Source organism: Oryx dammah, unplaced genomic scaffold (assembly GCF_014754425.2).
Source record: "Oryx dammah isolate SB20612 unplaced genomic scaffold, SCBI_Odam_1.1 HiC_scaffold_29, whole genome shotgun sequence".
Taxonomy (NCBI): Eukaryota; Metazoa; Chordata; class Mammalia; order Artiodactyla; family Bovidae; genus Oryx; species Oryx dammah.
Genome location: NW_024070213.1, coordinates 7,630,062 through 7,649,283, shown reverse-complemented (window position 1 = coordinate 7,649,283; position 19,222 = coordinate 7,630,062). Strand labels below are relative to the sequence as shown.

Genomic DNA, 19,222 nt, shown 5'->3' with positions numbered 1-19,222 from the left:
AAACAACTAGCCACGATGAGATTTATTCCATCCAAATTTGGTTGAGACCATACATTAATTAACAATGCCTTTCTGTAGCTGTTGGGAATGAAACAGAGATTCTTTCACAGTTGGAAGCAGGTTCCTTTATTTGTCCTGGTAAAATGACATAGAATTGTAAAGAACTCTCTTATTCTCCAGTCACATGGTGTTCAGATTTAGTATTTTGTACTGATTACAGGTTTGAATCAATTTGGCCAGATGAATATGCCTCAGCCCCCTATCGGACCCCGGCAAACCTCTCCTCTTCAGCACCATGTACAGTTAGCTCAAACTGGAACACTTAACCCGGTAAGTCTGACTTCTGGGTCATCTTTTTGGCCTTTACTTGACCTTTTTAAAGTTCCTTTTCTCTGAGACAACAAATTCTAACACTTGCTTAAACAGCTAACTATATGCAATTAGTTCTTAATGCTGTTGTTTTTGGGTTTTTTTGTTTTGCGTAGAATTTTGTTGTATTTAGCCCTTAACACAGACCTGATTAAATGATTAAAACTAAACCATATACCACAATTAGGCAGTGAATACTAAAGTCCTTAATTTTCACTCACCTCTTTTTAACTATATTTGTTGCTTTTAGAAATTTATCATATAGAAATAATTCCTGAGATACTGAAAGGATATAATTTGAAGAAAATTCATATTAAGGGTGGTATATTATATAATGTGTTTTAGAAAATGGCCATAGCCTGAATGTACATTAAGGGATTCATTATGGTTAAATTATGGTACATCTGTAAATTGGAATGCTTCATAAGTGGTAATTTCAGAACTTATATGATAGCATGAAAGCTGTTTACGGCTTTAATTGGGAAAAGCATGTGTCTAAAGTATATAGGATCCTGTACAGTTAAGAACTCTCTGGATTATAATTTATATAAAATAAACACTAAAAGAAAGATTTGCTTCCAAATACTGTTCATATCTAGTCACAGTACTAGAAAGCTTGTAACAGCACCCAGCCAGCACTGCCTAGAGTCTCACTCAGTGTTGAGTAGTCTGCACACTTTGCCAGAGTCCTCTCTCTCCCGTAATGCCTGTCTTCCCCAAACATATAGCCTGCCCAGGGAGGAAACTGTCAAGAGTGGTGGAGGGGCAGTTGTCTGGTTCTCAAGTGGAGAAGAGGGACTCTGAGCATCTCATTGCTCCTTATGCAGATTCTAAACCTGTCATCCACCTCTCCATGTTGGCCCACAGCCCTTACCCTACCTCCCAGAGTTAGTACTGTCAGTCATTGGGCCTTTTTGGAGTTGTCTCGCCTCTGAGCTGCTGTGTTTAATGAGGGGTTTTATTTTTCATTTTAATCTATGAGACAAACGCCTTTCTTTGATTATGAAGTTTTGGGCCTTTGGTATCCATAATTACTCACTATGGAGTCTTACAGCTTGTGCTTTAATAATACCTACATAAGCAAAAACCTCATGAAACTGATTTGCTCTTCTCACTTATAAAACAGGCAGTGTATAAAGACAGTTACCTCTGTACCTCGGTCTAGACGTGTGTGTGTAACTTCTGTAGAGTGAGTGGGCTTTAGGTTAAGTAGTGAGGCTGTTCTCTGTTACCTTGGCATGAGTGTCTGCTGATCTCAAGCCACTTTCTTCTTTTTCTTCTCCACCCTCCCATAGCAGGGCCAGAGCAATTAATTGATGATTCCAGCCTTAGCAGAATAACTAAAATGAAGCAACTTGGTGCTCTGTGTTTTGTTTTGTTTTGTGTGTGTGTGTACAGCCTATGGGCTACGGGCCTCGCATGCAGCAGCCTTCCAGCCAGAGCCAGTTTCTTCCTCAGACTCAATTCTCAACACAGGGAATGAATGTAACAAATATGCCTTTGGCTCCGTCTGGCGGTCAAGCACCAGTGTCTCAAGTATGTCTCACAGATGGTTGTTCTAAATTTGTGCAATTCTTAAAGCTTCTCTTGATGTAGGTTTTTACAGAGAAGGGCATCAGAATTAAGCTTTTAATTAAAATAGTTATGGACATAGTATTCTGAACATGAAGTGATGACTCTGTGATACAGCAGTGGTATTCCTTGTTAATAAGTAAGAAAAAAGTGATTGTGGTTTATTTGCTCAGTTGTGTCCAGTTCTTTGTGACCCCATGGACTATATCCCACCAGGTTTCTCTGTCTGGGATTTTCCAGGCAAGAATACTGGAGTGGGTTGCCATCACCTTATCCAGGGGATCTTTGCCACCCAGGGACTGAACCTGGGTCTCCTGGATTGCAGGTGGATTCTTTACCAACTGAGCCGCCAGGGAAGCCCAAGTAAGAAAGAGATTAGATTTTAAAGAAAACCATTTTAGCCAGTTTTTAAAACAGTGAACTCTTTAAACATGGTATCTTACTGAGCGCTATGAAGCAGAAGAGAGAACTTTGGCTGAAGAGAGCATTGGATGGCTAGAAAACAACAGGTTCACCTGTCCCGTGCCCCCACAGCCCCGAGACATCCACTTAACTGAGTACTGTACTGGTTGGATTTCCCAAAGACAAGCCCCCAGTAATAGGGTTTTTGACACATTTTGAAATGGAGGCATTCATTGTTGATTCCTGTTAAATGTATGTAGCCTGCCTATGTAAATGCTTCTTTGATTCTGTTCTGAATTGCATCTTGTTATGTTTTTCCTTTTAACAGGCACAGATGTCCAGTTCTTCCTGTCCTGTGAACTCTCCTATAATGCCTCCCGGGTCTCAAGGGAGCCACATTCACTGTCCCCCTCTCCCTCAACCAGCTCTGCATCAGAACTCACCCTCACCCGTACCTAGTCGTACCCCCACCCCTCACCACACTCCCCCTAGCATAGGGGCTCAGCAGCCACCAGCAACAGCAATCCCAGCCCCTGTTCCTACGCCTCCAGCCATGCCACCTGGCCCACAGTCCCAGGTTCTCCATCCGCCTCCAAGACAGACGCCTACGCCGCCGCCAACGCAACTTCCTCCCCAAGTGCAGCCTTCGCTTCCTGCCGCTCCCTCAGTCGACCAGGCGCAGCAGCAGCCCCTGTCCCAGCAAAGCGCAGCAGCCTCTGTGCCCACCCCGACGGCACCCCTGCTGCCTCCGCAGCCGGCAACTCCAGTAAGCAGAGTCTGGGCTTTCGGCAGAACCATGTCAGCCGTACTGTAGTTTGACACTACTTCAGTGCTTTTTCTTTTTTTCTTTTCTTTTTTTTTTTTTTGGTGGGAGGTGGGTGGGGGTGGTGAGCTTGCAGGACCTTAGTTCCCTGAGCAGGCATCCACCCTGGCCCCATGGCAATGAAAGCACCGAGTCCCTATCACGGGACCTCGGGGGAGCTTCCCTGTGCCATGTCTGTTCTCTGCCATTCTTCTCTCACTGTTGCCTCCTCAGACTGTCGCCTCTTATGTTTACGGACTTTTGCTGTCACACCTCACATAGAAGGACCTCAAAGATTTTCTTTAGATCTTATGTTGACCGCAGTCACGTTGTATTCAGAGGCTTGAAAGCATGTAAGGGGAGAAGAGCGACCAGACGTTTAGTACTACACGTGAATTTTACAGATACTTAATCTTTTCAAACGGCCTGAACTGCTGTGCTCAAGAGCAAATGAACAAAATCATTGACTTATGAATGTCTATGGTACTAGCCAAAGTTAGAAAATTCATGAGAAGGTGTTTCATAAGGGCCTGAAACACTCCTTGCGAAAGATGTGTTACCTGTGTAGCAGAGATCCAGATGTCCACCAGTTACATCCTTATTAACAGAACTCTGCGTGCCACTGTTGAAACTTTCTACATGATCGCTGATAGTTCTCTGTCCTATTGGCAAACCAAGAAGTGCTGGGAGTCATCGCTACTTCTTAATACATTGTTCATGTGTGACTAGTTCATCTTAGCCTCTGATATGTAAGAAAAGGCAGGATGCAAAAAGGCATCTGTATTCTACATAGGATAGATTCTGAAAATACTGACTTCCCATTAAGAGGTATGTTACTGGAAGACTTAGGAAAAATAGAGGTTGTTAGTTATCCATTCGAATGTGATGACTCAAAACAGCTGCTCATTGTGGGAATTTATTGTATTCTCCGAACTTGTACATATGAAACTTTTCCTAAGGAGAAGTTAAAACTAAAAGATTGCCCATCAGTCCTTCTTATTTTCTTTCCATTTTTCTATAAACATGAGCTCCTCTGAGGCAGCCCTTTCTGAAGCCTCCCTCCCAGGCGCTGTCCTAGAATGTTACTGGAGAAACAGTTGCTGACTCTTGTGTCTACAACCAGCCAGCCGATATTTGTTAGTCCTCAGTCTCCTTTTCTTAAGCAAGATTTACTTCAGGGGGCCAACTAGGCAGAGTAAGTGAAAGCACCATGTGTGCACATGCGTGCCAGATCACTGCAGCCGTGTCTGACTCTGCGACCCTATGGACTGTAGCCCACCAGGCTGCCCTGTCCACGGGGACTCTCCAGGCAAGAATACTGGGGTGGGTTGCTGTGCGCTCCTCCTCTAGGGCATCTTCCCAACCCAGGGATCGAATGTTTCCTGCATCTTCTGCGTTGCAGGCGAGTTTTTTACTAGCCCCAAGACACCATAAATGGGTGTAATGACACTAGCTTAGAAATAGGTGGTTATTCTGCCATCTTGTCATATAGCCTAAATTCTGGTTTTGTAATAGACGGACTTTTTTTTTTCTCTGCCCCGCCCTTTTCTACCCAGCTTTCCCAGCCAGCTGTCAGCATCGAAGGGCAGGTATCAAACCCTCCATCTACTAGTAGCACGGAAGTGAATTCTCAGACCATTCCTGAGAAGCAGCCTTCACAGGAAGTAAAAATGGAGCCTAAAATGGAAGTGGAGGCACCAGAACCAGCAGATACTCAGCCAGAGGATATTCCAGAGGTGAGAGGAGGGCAGTTACTGCCTTTTTGGGTTAGGAACATGTTACAGGAAAGGACTCTGATAATTAGGTCTCATTTTACTGATTTCCATATGAGAAAGGGTCTTGAGCTCCATCCACAGGGGAGAGTAAATAAGATAATGATGGTACTGCTACTCAGTTACATGTCTTTGGAATGCCAAAAATTCCTACCATGCCTTCTAGCCTAAAGCAGAAGACTGTAAAGTAGAACCTACAGAAAGCGAAGAGCGAGGCACTGAATTAAAAACTGAGACAAAAGAGGAAGAAGACCAGCCAAGTACTTCAGCGACCCAGTCATCTCCAGCCCCGGGACAGTCAAAGAAGAAGAGTAAGTTTCTTAAGCTCTGGGTTCGTGGAGGCAGAGGGAAAACTAAAGACTTCAGTAGCGTGAGATTGGGCTTCTTGGGCCTTGGAATTGAACTTTCATGTGATTTCATTAAGCCTGGTGCCCTGGGCCTGGTCTTCATTATTACTAATGTTGGAGAAGGAGTTTTCTTTCCTTTAAGTGTATTTGTTTCCAGCAGTTACTGGGTGGCAAACAACTTCTCAGAATTCTTTCAGAGGACAAAAATTATTAAATAATACTCTGGATCAAAATGCAGGAAATAACAGCAGTAATAATATTCTTTGTTTTCTTTGTTAACTGCTGTGCACCAGGCACTGTACCACAAGCTGCCTTGTCTCATCTGAGAACCTCACAGCCCCTCCGTGAGGTCCCTGACCCCTGTTTCACAGGCGGGAAAACTGAGGCTCAGCAAGGTCCAGTAACTTAACCCAGCTCACTTAGTCCAGGCAGGCTGAACCATGCTACTGAATGGTAATGAGGCAAGCAAGCATGCTTAAGCAGAGAGTGTTTAACAGGTCCCACGGAAGTTAATTCACTAGCTAGTTTAGGACTAGAACTTCTTACGGCTCTAGTGACCCCTTCAGTGTCACAGGTAGTAGGACTTACCTTAGAGGGGCTCTGCTAGCTCCTGAGATGATACCTATGAAAGTGTTCCATGAGGACAATGCACCTTAAAATGATGGGGCTAAAGAGTTATTTAAAAATAAGGTTGTTGGGACTTCTTGGTGGTCCACTGTCAGGACTCCATGCTTCTACTGCAGAAGAGGTGGGGTTCAATCCCTTGTTGGGGAACTAAGATCCTGCTAAAAAATAAGTAAAAGTGAAGTTTTATATATGGAGATGTGATTCTGATGTAGGCTGCAACAAACCCAGTCTTACTATTAAGAATTTATACTTAAAACAGCTAATCTCACAAATTTGCTCAAATTCTGTTTGAACACAGCAAAATATTAATATAAAAGACAAGCTTCTCCCATCTATTTGTTTGAATTTTTCATGGCAGCCCTCACCATGTGGTGAAAAAATACTCAAGGTACTGACAGATATACCATCTTGAAGATGAAATTAATTTGTAGATAGAAGAAATAAGCCTCTGCTCAGAGTGATGAACCCTGAATAGCCAGCTTCTTAAACGGAGCGTAATTCCATTTGGCACACACCAGCAAATCTTCCTGACTTTTGGGAAACATACTGAGAACACATTTGAGCATAATTTGATAACTGAGTACATCGTTCTGATGATAACAATTTAGGGTTTTTTTTTGTTTGTTTGTTTTTTTAGAATTAAAACTAACATTTGCCATTGAAACAGTAAATATGTCTACTGCTGAAGCTCTAAAACATCAAACATTTTAACGAAGGACTCTTGGCCTTCAGTGGTTCTGATTCCTTTGGTGATAAGACAATACCAGGTCTAATTTCTGACTTGTTATCCGCTGATATTGTGAAGAGGGGACTGCTTTCTCTTTTTGCTTGACAGCATCCCCTGCCCGTCGTATCATTTGGAATATGCTGACAAAAAGTCTTTTTCTAAATTTTTGGAGCACTTAGGATTCTCTTGCTACTTGGTCAAGACGAAGTGAGTTTCTGACTAAGAAATTTAACTAATCATGAAGGGTATTTAAAGATGACTAGACAGGGTGTTTTAAAGGATCTGTCTGAACCAGAAAATAGAAACACCCGTAGTGATCTTTCACGGGGACGACGTAAGGAATTTAGTGTTTTCTAGGTCTTGAGGTATATATTATATAGTTTCGACTTGAACTTTTTCCTCGCTTTCTCTTAATTGGTAACTAATTTCTAATATACTCTTCTTCAGTTTTCAAACCTGAAGAGTTACGACAGGCACTGATGCCAACATTGGAGGCACTTTACCGACAGGATCCGGAATCCCTTCCCTTTCGTCAGCCTGTGGACCCTCAGCTTCTAGGAATCCCTGTAAGTATGTGGGTGGTACTTCTTATTTCTCTTACAGTTTGTTAACAGCTTTTTAAAGATAGAGTTCACATATTATACAAACCACCAATCTAAGTGTACAGTTTAATGTTTTTTTGTATTAACAGAATTGTGCGACTGTCAGCACAGTCAGTCTTAGATCATTTTTCATCATCCCAAAAAAGAAACTGTGTCCATAAGCAGTCACTTCCATTTCTGCCCACAGCCCCCCTACTCCCAACCAGCTGTTGGTCTGCCTTCAGTCTGTTCTGGACATTTCATCAAATGGAGTCTTGTAGTATGTGGTTCTTTGTGACAGGGTTCTTTTCATTTAACGTAATGTTTTCAAAATTTGTTCATATTGTAGCATGAATCAGTACTTCATTCTTTCTTATGACCCACCATTATTTGTATGGATATTACTTTTTGGCTGTTGAAGATAGCATGCCTTTAAATGTTTACGTACAAATTTGTGTGTGTGTCTTTTTATTTCTCTTGGGTATATATCTAAAAATGGGATTGCTGGCTCATATGCTTTATTTTTATCAGTTGAGCAGCAGTAGTTTCATGATAGAAAAGATAGACCCAAATTAGCTTCATCTGCTTTTAAAGTTGCCTTTATACACCAGACTACTGGCAAGTTTCAGTTGAGGATTTTAAGTGGTGTTGGATAAGGCATTGGAGTGCTTCGAGGGGTAAAGATCTGTTGGAATCTTTTGTTTTTTTCCCCTCTGTTTTTATAGATGATCTTAGTTTCATCTGCAGGCCCCATCTAGTACTAAAATGCTAAGGGTCTTTGACTTCTTGGTCTTTAAGTTAATCACACACATAAGTGTCTGGAATCGCTCCTGTAGACCATTAGCTTGCTACTAGAAAGTCTAGGATTGAAGGCAAAAGGAGAACAGGGCAACTGAAGCTGGGACGGTTAGATAGCATCACTGACTCAATGGATATGAGTTTGAGCAAACTCCAGGAGATAGTGAAGGACAGAAGAGCCTGGCGTGCTGCAGTCCATGGGGTCGCAAAGAGTCAGATACAACCGAGCAGCTGAACAACAAGAAAGTCGAGAATAGTTGTTATTCTCTCTGCCCCTGTCTGCTTAATATGTCTATAGACTGATGATTTAAGGAAGTGTTGGGGGACTTGCCTGGTGGTCCAGTGACTTAAGAATCAACCTTGAGTGCAGCGGATTTGGGTTCAGTCCCTGGTTGGGAACTAAAATCCCACATGCTGTGGCGCAACCAGGCCTGAGTGCTCCGGAGCCCACACGATACAACTCGGGAGCCTATGTGCTGCAAGGACAGCTCCCGCATGCCACAGCTAAGACCCGATGCAGCCAGATAGACAAACGTATATTTTAATAATAAAGATGTGATAGGCATCAGTCATTTCTTTGGACATTCAGACACATCAAAGATTCAGCGTTACCTAGAAAATTTTAAATGGTTATGCTGTGGACCTTGAATATACTGAGATTTTTGGTAATGTTGTTTGATGTCACTTGTCCTTCTAGGATTACTTTGATATTGTGAAGAGCCCTATGGATCTTTCTACCATCAAGAGGAAGTTAGACACTGGACAGTATCAGGAGCCCTGGCAGTATGTGGATGACATTTGGCTCATGTTCAACAATGCTTGGTTATATAATCGGAAAACATCACGGGTGTACAAATACTGCTCAAAGCTGTCTGAGGTCTTCGAACAAGAAATTGACCCTGTCATGCAAAGCCTTGGATACTGTTGTGGCAGAAAGGTAGGAAATTTTTGCACAGATAAGAATTACAATGAAAACTTGACCAGTTTGAATCCTTGGATCATCAGGTTTTAAGTTCATCTTGAGTTAGGAACTTGGTCATATTTGCCTGCGGGGGCACTGTGCCTGGCATGTGCTAGTTTCCCTGTGCGTGCCAATTCACACTGGGCTGCTCCTGCCCTCTTCAGTTCTTTGGCAGCTGGTGGAGAAGTAACAACTATTAAGCTTACCTCAGAGTGGTGGAATAATACAGCAATAAACTAGAGTAGTTTTAGTTCAGTGAACTGTCTTGGAAACTGAAATTGCCCATCGTGAGAGACATAATGAGGACTAAGGCTTAAGTTCTCTTTCTGATTTGCCAGTGTAAATATTTTAGCTTGCCCTTCAAACCATATTCATCGAATGGTTTCTCTTGCAGTTGGAGTTCTCTCCACAGACACTCTGTTGCTATGGCAAACAGTTATGCACAATCCCTCGTGATGCCACTTACTACAGTTACCAGAACAGGTAAGCTCGACCTGTGTGGACCAAGGTCACAGTGTCCGCGTGTCCAGGGAGTGCATGCGGATGGACCAGCACACATACAGTCATGGTTCGTGTGTGGCTTGCTTGAAAACAGCTGTACAGCACAAGTCCTGGTCTTAGCGTTCTGCCTTTGAGAAATTGCATGATTTTCTAGTAGAAAGGAGCCTTGGGTCAATTGTCTGGGCCCGTATTTTTATAAGGCAGGAACCCAAGGCATGAAGAAGTCAAGCAACTTTATGAGTTGGTAGCATACATGGGATTATGTCCCAGGCCCCACATTCTTTTCCCACTGTATTTTTATAGCTTACCACAGCCTCTGGCAAAACAGAAAATTGTCAAACTAATTGGTCTATCTTTCCATGAAATTCCCAAAACTACCCAGAAAACTTTTAACCATAAATTTGTTAGCCAGCTGTATCTTTTAGGAAATAATTCCCTTTTTGTGTGCAATGGATTCCTCAGTTTTTCTTGGAGCATATAAAATCAGGATCCCAGGGTACTTGCTTTTTTCTCTATTAAGTACATCAAAAGGAACACCTCCAAAAACAGCTCAGTACTGGACTGTTCCTTACAGGGTGCACGTGACTGTGGATGGTTATGCTTTTAGTAGGTCAGACACTTCTGCCTTCTTTTCTCCTACTAAAGTAAGGACCGTGATCACACAGAGTGCATTCATTAATCGTGATTTGTCTCTTTATTTTGTGAAATCAGTCAGCAGTGTGCCTGGCGTAGGGTGCTGACTTGGGGCTCTAAGACAGTGTAAGAGCATGGCTGGACAGTCAGTACTTTGATAAAGCAGCCCCATAGTGGTGGCTTTTTGCTGAACTTGTGCACTACAGCTGTATTTCTAGCTTTGAAAAAGTCACTTAAACTTTTTGTTTTATTTACAAAAAGTTAGGTGAATTCTCCTAATGCTTTGTAGTTGTAAGAACCCACAGTTTTTTACTCATGAAAACCTAGGGAAAAATGGGTCTCAAGTTGTTATTAGCACCTTATCTTCAAAAAAAGCAAGTGACAGCTGGCATGCTATAGTCTCATGCTATAATCTTGGCATTTATGTACCATTTTTGGATTTTAAACACCAGTCTACAGCGCTTGCAGTCTTTGTACCAAGGAATATGTAATCGCGTGTCTGCACATACCACTGCCTTTCGTTTACTTCTCAAACTAGGTGGCTACAATCAGTATTTAACGGTTTGTGCAGACTTTTTATTGTACATTGTGGTTTCCTTGGGATCAAAGAGAAATTGGTGTTCTTTGTTTTTTTTCAGACCAAAATTGTTTCTAGATGATTATTTCCTAGTACTATGTTCATTGTGGATTTTTGATTATCCTATCTTTGATTATTTGCATCAAGTAGCATTAATTACTCAAATGAAAGGGTATAGGTCTGTGTGAGACTTGTTTATTTGCTGTAATCATTTGCTACTTGTGATCCCATTGAGATATTTAATGCTAATCTGTGCTTTGCCTTGGCTTTCTGCTTTGTGTTGTCTTGTCTTGCTTTTATGTTTTTTGTTGCCCTGCAATCCCTCATTTCTTCGTTTGTTTTGTGTTTTTTTTTTCCTCCCTCATGCTTGTCGTTGTCTGCACTTGGCTTTGATTGCAAAAACCAAAACCCAAACTGTGGTGCCCATAAATCTGCATCATTGAATGTCCTTGTCGCCGTTGATGACCTGCTCTCTGCTCCCGTCCCCCTCCTTGGCCTGCTGTGATTGGTGGCTTCGTTGCTTGGCTTGGGCTGTGTTGTGTGAACGGAACAGTTCACCCCAGTATGGCCTTCTTGCCGACAGGTATCATTTCTGTGAGAAGTGTTTCAATGAAATCCAAGGGGAGAGCGTTTCTTTGGGGGATGACCCTTCCCAACCTCAAACGTAAGTAACTGTTATTTTAGAAAGTACTGTCTTTTCAGTTTGTTGCCAGATGATCGTGCTCAGGCTTTTAAGTGGTCTTAGATTTTGTTGTCCAGGATGGTATAGCCACAGGTAGCTATTTAAATGCAAATTAAAATAAGATTTAAAATTTCTAATTTCAGTTGCTCAGTAGACATTTGTGGCTCGTGGCTGCCATTTTGGTCAGCATAGATAGAGAACATTTTGATCATTGCACAAGTTCTCTTGGTACTGATTTAGGGGGGTACAACAGTACTGGATGGTCATAGATTCCTTCTATAAGGAAATAGCTTCTCCCCAAAAGTGAAAGTGCGGAATGCAAGGTAACTTCATCATTAATTGTTTTGAGTTTGAGGAGAATTGAACAAATAACCACCATACAGCCTTCTCATAAAAGTTAACAATACCAAAATCCTTGGAATCATGTGTATCATAATATCATTAGGGATTTAGGAGGTTGTGAGAATGACTTATTATAAAGAGACTTGGTTGGACTTTTGCGATCCACCAGCTCTTGTGCTTCGGTAAATGCCAAGAAAATTTTTTAAACATTGCCTGAACTGCCTCTAATCTCTATAAGATTCAAACTGTCAAATTTTAACTCATTTAGGAAGAAAGAACTATTTGGTATCCTTTAAATATTCTTCAGCTTCTCTTCCGATTTAACCTACAATAAACAAACAATTCAGAACATTTTCCATAGCAATTCAGAATTGTTACGTTACTAGTAAAAACAGGGCTTCTGAGAAAAACTTGGTGTTTTCAAATTGGATTTTGAAGTTGTACTTTTCCTTTAGTCACCATTGACATATAAAATGGTGGGGTCTGGTACTGGTTTAGGTCCCCTTGAGCCTTGAGATTTTCTAACCCTTGGCTAACCAGGGAAGTCAGGTCTAGGTCGGTTTCCCTGATGCAAAAAAGGGAGGCACCCTTACCACAAGTTCTGTGCCTTAGGACAGCAGCTCTCTGACTTTGAAGTGTGTAGGAACCCCTCTTCCAGTTCTACAGTTGGCAGTGAGCCTGAAGAGTGTTCGTTACTGACAGGTTCCCAGGTCCATCCAGGCTGATAGTCTTCCAAACACACTTTGGATAGCAATACCTTAGGGCACATAGTGATGGATCTGGCATCTGTAACTAGGAGAAGACAGTTTCAATGGGGAAATCGCTTCATTTTTATGAGGAAGAATCACAGTAGTCAAAAGTTTGTTGTAGGTGGCCTCCTGTGTTTGTGAGACTATGAGCAGAGTAGTAGGCTAGATTTCAGGATAGGAGGCCATGTGAAAATTTTTTAATGAACCCCCCCCTTTTTTTTTTTAACTAATCCTGTCAGTAACCTGAACTATGTATTCTTAATGCTGGAATTTTTTATTAATATAAAAAGTTGCTTGACTGGACTGTCCTAAAAAATGCTTTTTTTTTTCAATAGTGGTTTAGCTCCCTCTGTACACACTGTCTTTCATACTGCTAGACTGGGCTGTCTAGAAACAGTAAACTATTCAAAGGTTTAAATATCTAACACTAAGAGTAGTAAGCAAGATTTTAAAAGGAAAAGAAAAAAGTACAAATTCATGCTTTTAGATCTTACTGGGTTCTCCTGTCAGTGGGAACAGAGTTACTATAAGTCATTTCCCAAAACATAGGCATGTAAACGTGCGTTTTGCGGGAGCTAAGAATGTACCAGCTGTATCCTTGATATAGTCTTAGATTTAAATAATCTTACAGGGTGGGGGTTTTTATCATTTGGTTATTAGAACAATAGTCAACTTGCTAATCTTCCTGTGTTGCTTTTTCTTATTGTATCCTCTTCTTTCCTTAGTACAATAAATAAAGAACAATTTTCAAAGAGAAAAAATGACACTCTGGATCCTGAACTGTAAGTAGTTCCCCTTGAGTAGTACACTTTCATTTTCTGTCTTCCTTTCATTCTTTTGGTTTGTGCAGCCAGTGTGCTGATGCTATTATTCTTGGGCTAAATCTGTAACCTACATTTAGCAGACAAGGTAGAAATGTTAAAAATCGAGGCTGTGGTTTACATTTGCATTTCACTAACCCTCCCTAGTGTTTTGGTGCTTCATAGGCTCATGTGAAGCGCCAGGCTGCCTCTACTCAGTGCCGTATTCCAGCCTTGTCCTGTGTGTTTTCCAACCATTTCATAATCGCCTCCTTTATAGTGACACCTTTCAGAGGTACAGAAATGTACTGGTACTAGACATTCCTGGAATGGACAGGATGGTGTCAGATTCGGAGGTTTAAACAGCAGTCATCTTTTCTATCACTTTTTACTCCATAAAATGACTGAATTTAACTGCGTTTGAGATTCGCTCTACCTGTTACACTAAAGAGCTTTTAAACACTATTACTTCAATTCTTTGGGCATGATCTTGGCCATCTTTTGAATTGTCAGAAAACGAGAAATACTGGCACTTTTGATTTGGTTCAAGTTTTGGATTTAACTCGACGTTTTGCCTTTGCAGGTTTGTTGAATGTACAGAGTGTGGGAGAAAGATGCATCAGATCTGTGTCCTTCATCATGAGATCATCTGGCCATCAGGGTGAGGCATCAGTATTTTCCCCAGACTTTCTTGTGAACTTTAGCAAGTTTTTGTCATCTTTGCAATGATTATATTTTATTGTCAAAATTATTGCCTCTTAGAATTATTCTCTGGATTGGGAAAAGGTCATTAAAATTCAGTTTTGGAACAGTAATCAACCTGGAATCCAGAACAGGCCTTCTCTTACTACATCGTGTTAGTCCATGTAGAGACACTTCTCTCTGCTGGTTCACTGTTTCTAAATTCTTTGGTGGTCATTGTGCATCAAAAGTAAATATAGAGGATTTATCAATAGAGGTAACAGGAAATCTGTAGCACCTAGAAACTAGAAAGGAAATGTTAGACACATCTGTTATGTCACTCGGTCATGTCCAACTCTCTGTGACCCCATGGACTGTAGCCCCCTAGGCTCCTGTGTCCATGGGATTTTCCAGGCAAGGATACTGGAGTGGGTTGCCATTTCCTTCTCCAGAATATCTTCCCAACCCAGGGATAGCACACAGCTCTCCCACATTGCAGGCAGACTCTTTACTGACCAAGCCACAGGAAAGCCCTGAAAGTGTTAGTTGTGTCAACTAAACTTGACAGATGTTGAGTGTTGCTAATATCGCAGTAGACAGACTAGATGATATCAATAATGGAGAACACCAAAATGACGACTTTGTTTCTGCCTCTGAGAGAACATTACAGTGAGATTGTATACTGAATGGTGGCCCTGGTTAGACTTGAATTATTTAAAGTCTTTTGGGCAGTTGGATAACAGGTAACATGGGTGTTCCCCACTGAAAGGCAGAGATGCGTGAAAATGATGAGATACAAACTAAAGTGAACTAGATACGCTTGGGCCTCATGTTTTGTTTCTTGAGTATTCTCCACATATCTACCCAGGCTGCATATCATCAGTGCCTTTCACGGAAATAAGTGGATTTTTGTCCATTGTGACACTGCTAAGTGTTTACTGCCACGGCTACCTCTCTCTCTCCAGGAATGAGGCTGCTCCCAGCTCTGTTCAAGGGAAAGGTTGGGGAGGGGATGTCTGTGCATTAAGTGACTCTCATCAAGATGGGAGCTCTACTCTCTCCTCTGCTTTTTTCCTGGACTAACCTGATGCTAGTTTAGAGTTCATGGGGGAAAAGGAGGCTAAATAACAAAATTTCCAGAAAAAAAAAAAACCCTAAGGAAAATTGTCACAGATAAGCTTGTCTTTAGATAGGTTTCTCTCCTTAATTACAGAGTAGGCAAGGATCATGAGACTTGCAGTGATCCTTGCAACTGAAGGTCAGCCAGCTGGTTGATGAGTACTTACGTGGTGTCCAGTTTTCCTCAAAATTCTACTTATGCACACATCCTTTTGTAATTTCAGGAACAGAGAGAATGTACATATAAAATCTATTCATGCTGCTTTCAAAATGTCCCCTTTTATATTCCCACTGGTAACAGACACTTTTGCTAATGTGATTGACTAAAAAATACAATTTCTGCTTTAATCTGTGATCTTCACCATCTTTGCACATGTAAGCTAGTTTATATGCTCTTTGTATCTTTTACCTATTTATCTTTTTTCTCTTAATGTTTTCTGAAAGTTCTTTGTATATTGGTTGTATTTCTCCCAGGTTGTTTTTTTGTTTATTTTCAACTTTACGCATACATAAGATAAATTCTGTAGAGTGCGTTATTTGAAATGCTCCTCTGAGTTGTTAAAGTCTTGGTTTACATTTTAGATTTGTCTGTGATGGTTGTTTAAAGAAGACTGCACGAACTAGAAAAGAAAATAAGTTTTCTGCTAAAAGTAAGTTCCTTTCTTACAGGTAAATTATGGGAAAACTTTGCTTAAAACATCGTTAAAAATTAACATCCAGAATGAATTATTTTGTTTCAACATTATTTAAAATATTTAACCAAACTAAACAACAAATAATTTTTCCATGATGTACTTGAAGTTGAACTGTAGTATCCTTTTTGGTGTGAAGTTACTTACACCTAATAATGTGTAAAAAGGCGCAGATGTATTTTTCTTGTTCCAACACATTTCCTGACACAGGCCAGCATTGCCATCCCGTGAGTGATTCCCTCAGTTTTGTGGAGGGGCTGCATTTAGCCCTATGTGATCTTTTCAGATGGGGGGGGCAGTAGTTTTAGTTCTGGAGATAGATGCCTGTGCAGTTTTTTGCTATTCTGTGATGTTGTTTAGTCGCTCAGTTGAGTCCATCTCTTTGCGACCCCTTGGACTGCAGCATGCCAGGCTCCCCTGTACTCCACTATCTCCAGAGTCTGCTCACATTGATGGCCATTGAGTCAGTGATAATCTTGCTAGTGTTGAAAAAGCTGAAGTGAGATACGGTATTGAAATTTGACTGGTAGTAATAAATGTGCACCTTGGCTACTCCTGAACTTGTCACTTGTAAATCCTAGGACTGCCATCTACCAGGCTTGGGACATTTCTGGAGAATCGTGTGAATGAGTTTCTGAGGCGACAGAATCACCCTGAGTCAGGAGAGGTCACTGTTCGAGTAGTTCATGCTTCTGACAAAACTGTGGAAGTCAAACCAGGCATGAAAGCAAGGTATGTAGTAATTTCCCCCTTTCTTCTCTGTGGATCCATAATTGCTCACACATAGTTACTGTTGATGATTCTAATCTGAATGAAATGTTGTACTTCTTCCCTCCACTATGAACTGTATAGATTTGTAGATAGTGGAGAGATGGCAGAATCCTTTCCATATCGAACCAAAGCCCTCTTTGCCTTCGAAGAAATCGATGGTGTTGACTTGTGCTTCTTTGGTATGCACGTTCAAGAGTATGGCTCTGACTGCCCTCCGCCCAACCAGAGGTAGGACTTTACTGTGGCTACTTTCTAATTTGTGTGGAAGTTTGAAATTACATCAGGTGAACAAGCATAGTGGATAAGAAAATGATGTGCTTGTTTTGGAAATGCAAGTTCTCAAGTGTGTAGTGTAGAAGTGAAACAAAAAAAATAGAAAATACTGCTCTTTCATGTTCATAATAACAGGGAAAGAGATATGAATGGCTGCCTAAGATATGACTTTTCAGAAAATGTACTTAAATCTAGGTTGTGTTGAGTACCTTCTTGAGATGTGAAAGAATGTCACACAAATGAAGTAGAATATGGTGTAGAATTTTCCGCGTATTATAAAGGCCAGAATAAGAGTCTGCCAGAAGGTATTTGGATCGCTCAGTAGTGACTAATTATTCTGTGTCTCAGGCCCTGCTAGGTGCTGAGATAGTAATAGAGCCACAGACCCACAAAACTCCCTTGATGAGCTCATGATCTAGTCATTTACCTAAATAAATGTAATATTGTGATAAGCATTAAATATGACAAGGTGAGCAAAGGGCACAGAGAAGAGAGATGTCTTTAGCTACATCATTAGAAACTCATTACGCAACTTGACCTGGCTTCTTTCTCCTCGTTTGATACAGGAGAGTATACATATCATACCTCGATAGTGTTCACTTCTTCCGTCCTAAATGCTTGAGGACTGCAGTCTATCATGAAATCCTAATTGGATATTTGGAGTATGTCAAGAAATTAGGGTAAGCATAAAAACAAATGCTAGTTTTAAAAACTGATTAGTTTTAAACTGATCACCACTGTGGTGTATTGGTGAGATACAGTACATGCAAATATGTAACTTTTTGGTTTTTTCTCCTCCACTTTGGTTTTCATCTGGCAGAACTATAATTTAGAGACCCTTTGAAATTGTTGGCTTTGCCATGGGAAAGAAATGGATATTGTGATGCTAGTTGCACCCATCCCAAATTACTTTATTTTGTTCAGTTAAGCTGTTTGATACAGTTTGATTTGAAGAGCCAGAACTTTAAACTGCACTTGGTCCTGTCACACCTCTGAGTCTCAAAACCAAAATCACACCAAGGTCTGAAGATACAAAGCTCCTTCGTATGGGTTCCTTACCTTCAAGGTATATATGTGCTTGAGAATGTTTAGCACCTCACCGCATTGCAGGTTATTCCTCCTGATAGTTTGCATTTCATTAAACTCTCTTGTTGACATGGATTGACTTTCCTTTGCATTGTCACTTTTGTTTGGTCTTCAAATACAAATTGAGGATTTTTTTTGATCCAGGGTTATGCCTAGTTCTGTCATAGATGACACACTTCATGTTATCTTGGGGAATTGTTAGTTTCTGTACTGATTCCTCTTTGTGGTTTAAAGTGGAGCATTCTTTCTAGAATGGATGATCTTTCTCTTCAGTGTTCCTTTTGTCTGTGTTGTTAGATACACAACAGGGCATATTTGGGCGTGTCCGCCAAGTGAAGGAGATGACTACATCTTCCATTGCCACCCCCCTGACCAGAAGATACCCAAGCCCAAGCGACTGCAGGAGTGGTACAAAAAGATGCTTGACAAAGCTGTGTCCGAACGAATCGTCCATGATTATAAGGTCAGGAAGGGGGATGACAGCGCCGTGGCTTGACTAGGCCTGCTGCTCTGTATTTGGCTTGTTTTACTATCTTAACAAAAATCTTGTGTTTCTTCTCACTCTTCCATGTAATTTAAGATGAAGTAGACTTGGCAAAACATTTGACAATCATTTGTGACTGTAGGGTGTCTCATAATAAGAAACTTGAACTATTAAATGTCTCACCTGTTTTTACTCATGGGGAGGGAAACATGAACTGGTATTGTCCTAATAAGCAGCCCGGAAAATCGTTCTTAGCTATATGGTTTCCAGTATCTGTAACTGGGATTTTTCTGAACATATTTCTCAGTAGAAACTGCCAGTATTTCTAGGATTTTTGCAAGACCAGCGTGCCTCCCATCACACTGCATTCTGTCTCAGAAGTGTTGGAGGGATGGGTGTGAATGCTGCTGCCTCTGCCTTTGTTCCTGACAGAGGCATTTGTCACTTGGTTACATAAAGGCAGATAATCTCCCCATCTTCACGGGTAGAGGAAAGAGGAAGCCAGAAATACTGACTTCAGACCAGACCTTTCCCTTTTGGTGACGCTGTCTCCCCAGGCACCAGGCTTGGGCACAAAATCCCTGCTGTCTTCCAGAAGACAGATCTGGTTCTTTGCGTTTCTTGTGTCCGTTAGCTGTGATTCTGCTGCTATATAATAAACGCCTTTTTTTTTTTTTTCCCCAAAAAATAGACATTGCTATTTGTTCTTGGATATTTTCACAGGATATTTTAAAACAAGCTACTGAAGATCGATTGACAAGCGCGAAGGAATTGCCTTACTTTGAGGGAGATTTCTGGCCCAATGTCCTGGAAGAGAGCATTAAGGAACTGGAGCAGGAGGAGGAGGAGCGGAAGCGGGAGGAGAACACCAGCA

General features: G+C 41.2%; 1 protein-coding gene across 1 annotated transcript in view; it reads left to right on the top strand.

Annotated features, from left to right (window-relative positions):
• The window catches only part of EP300 (E1A binding protein p300), a 68,991-nt gene that overhangs the window by 37,326 nt on the left and 12,443 nt on the right, over nt 1-19,222 (top strand). The window contains exons 12-28 of the mRNA XM_040233224.1: nt 221-330; nt 1,768-1,905; nt 2,672-3,109; nt 4,702-4,881; nt 5,084-5,228; nt 7,066-7,184; nt 8,695-8,934; nt 9,353-9,441; nt 11,253-11,333; nt 13,168-13,224; nt 13,826-13,903; nt 15,625-15,692; nt 16,316-16,466; nt 16,587-16,733; nt 17,345-17,458; nt 18,162-18,327; nt 19,072-19,222. Coding sequence (XP_040089158.1) covers nt 221-330; nt 1,768-1,905; nt 2,672-3,109; nt 4,702-4,881; nt 5,084-5,228; nt 7,066-7,184; nt 8,695-8,934; nt 9,353-9,441; nt 11,253-11,333; nt 13,168-13,224; nt 13,826-13,903; nt 15,625-15,692; nt 16,316-16,466; nt 16,587-16,733; nt 17,345-17,458; nt 18,162-18,327; nt 19,072-19,222 — 2,472 coding nt within the window. The remainder of the gene's footprint in view (nt 1-220; nt 331-1,767; nt 1,906-2,671; nt 3,110-4,701; nt 4,882-5,083; nt 5,229-7,065; nt 7,185-8,694; nt 8,935-9,352; nt 9,442-11,252; nt 11,334-13,167; nt 13,225-13,825; nt 13,904-15,624; nt 15,693-16,315; nt 16,467-16,586; nt 16,734-17,344; nt 17,459-18,161; nt 18,328-19,071) is intronic.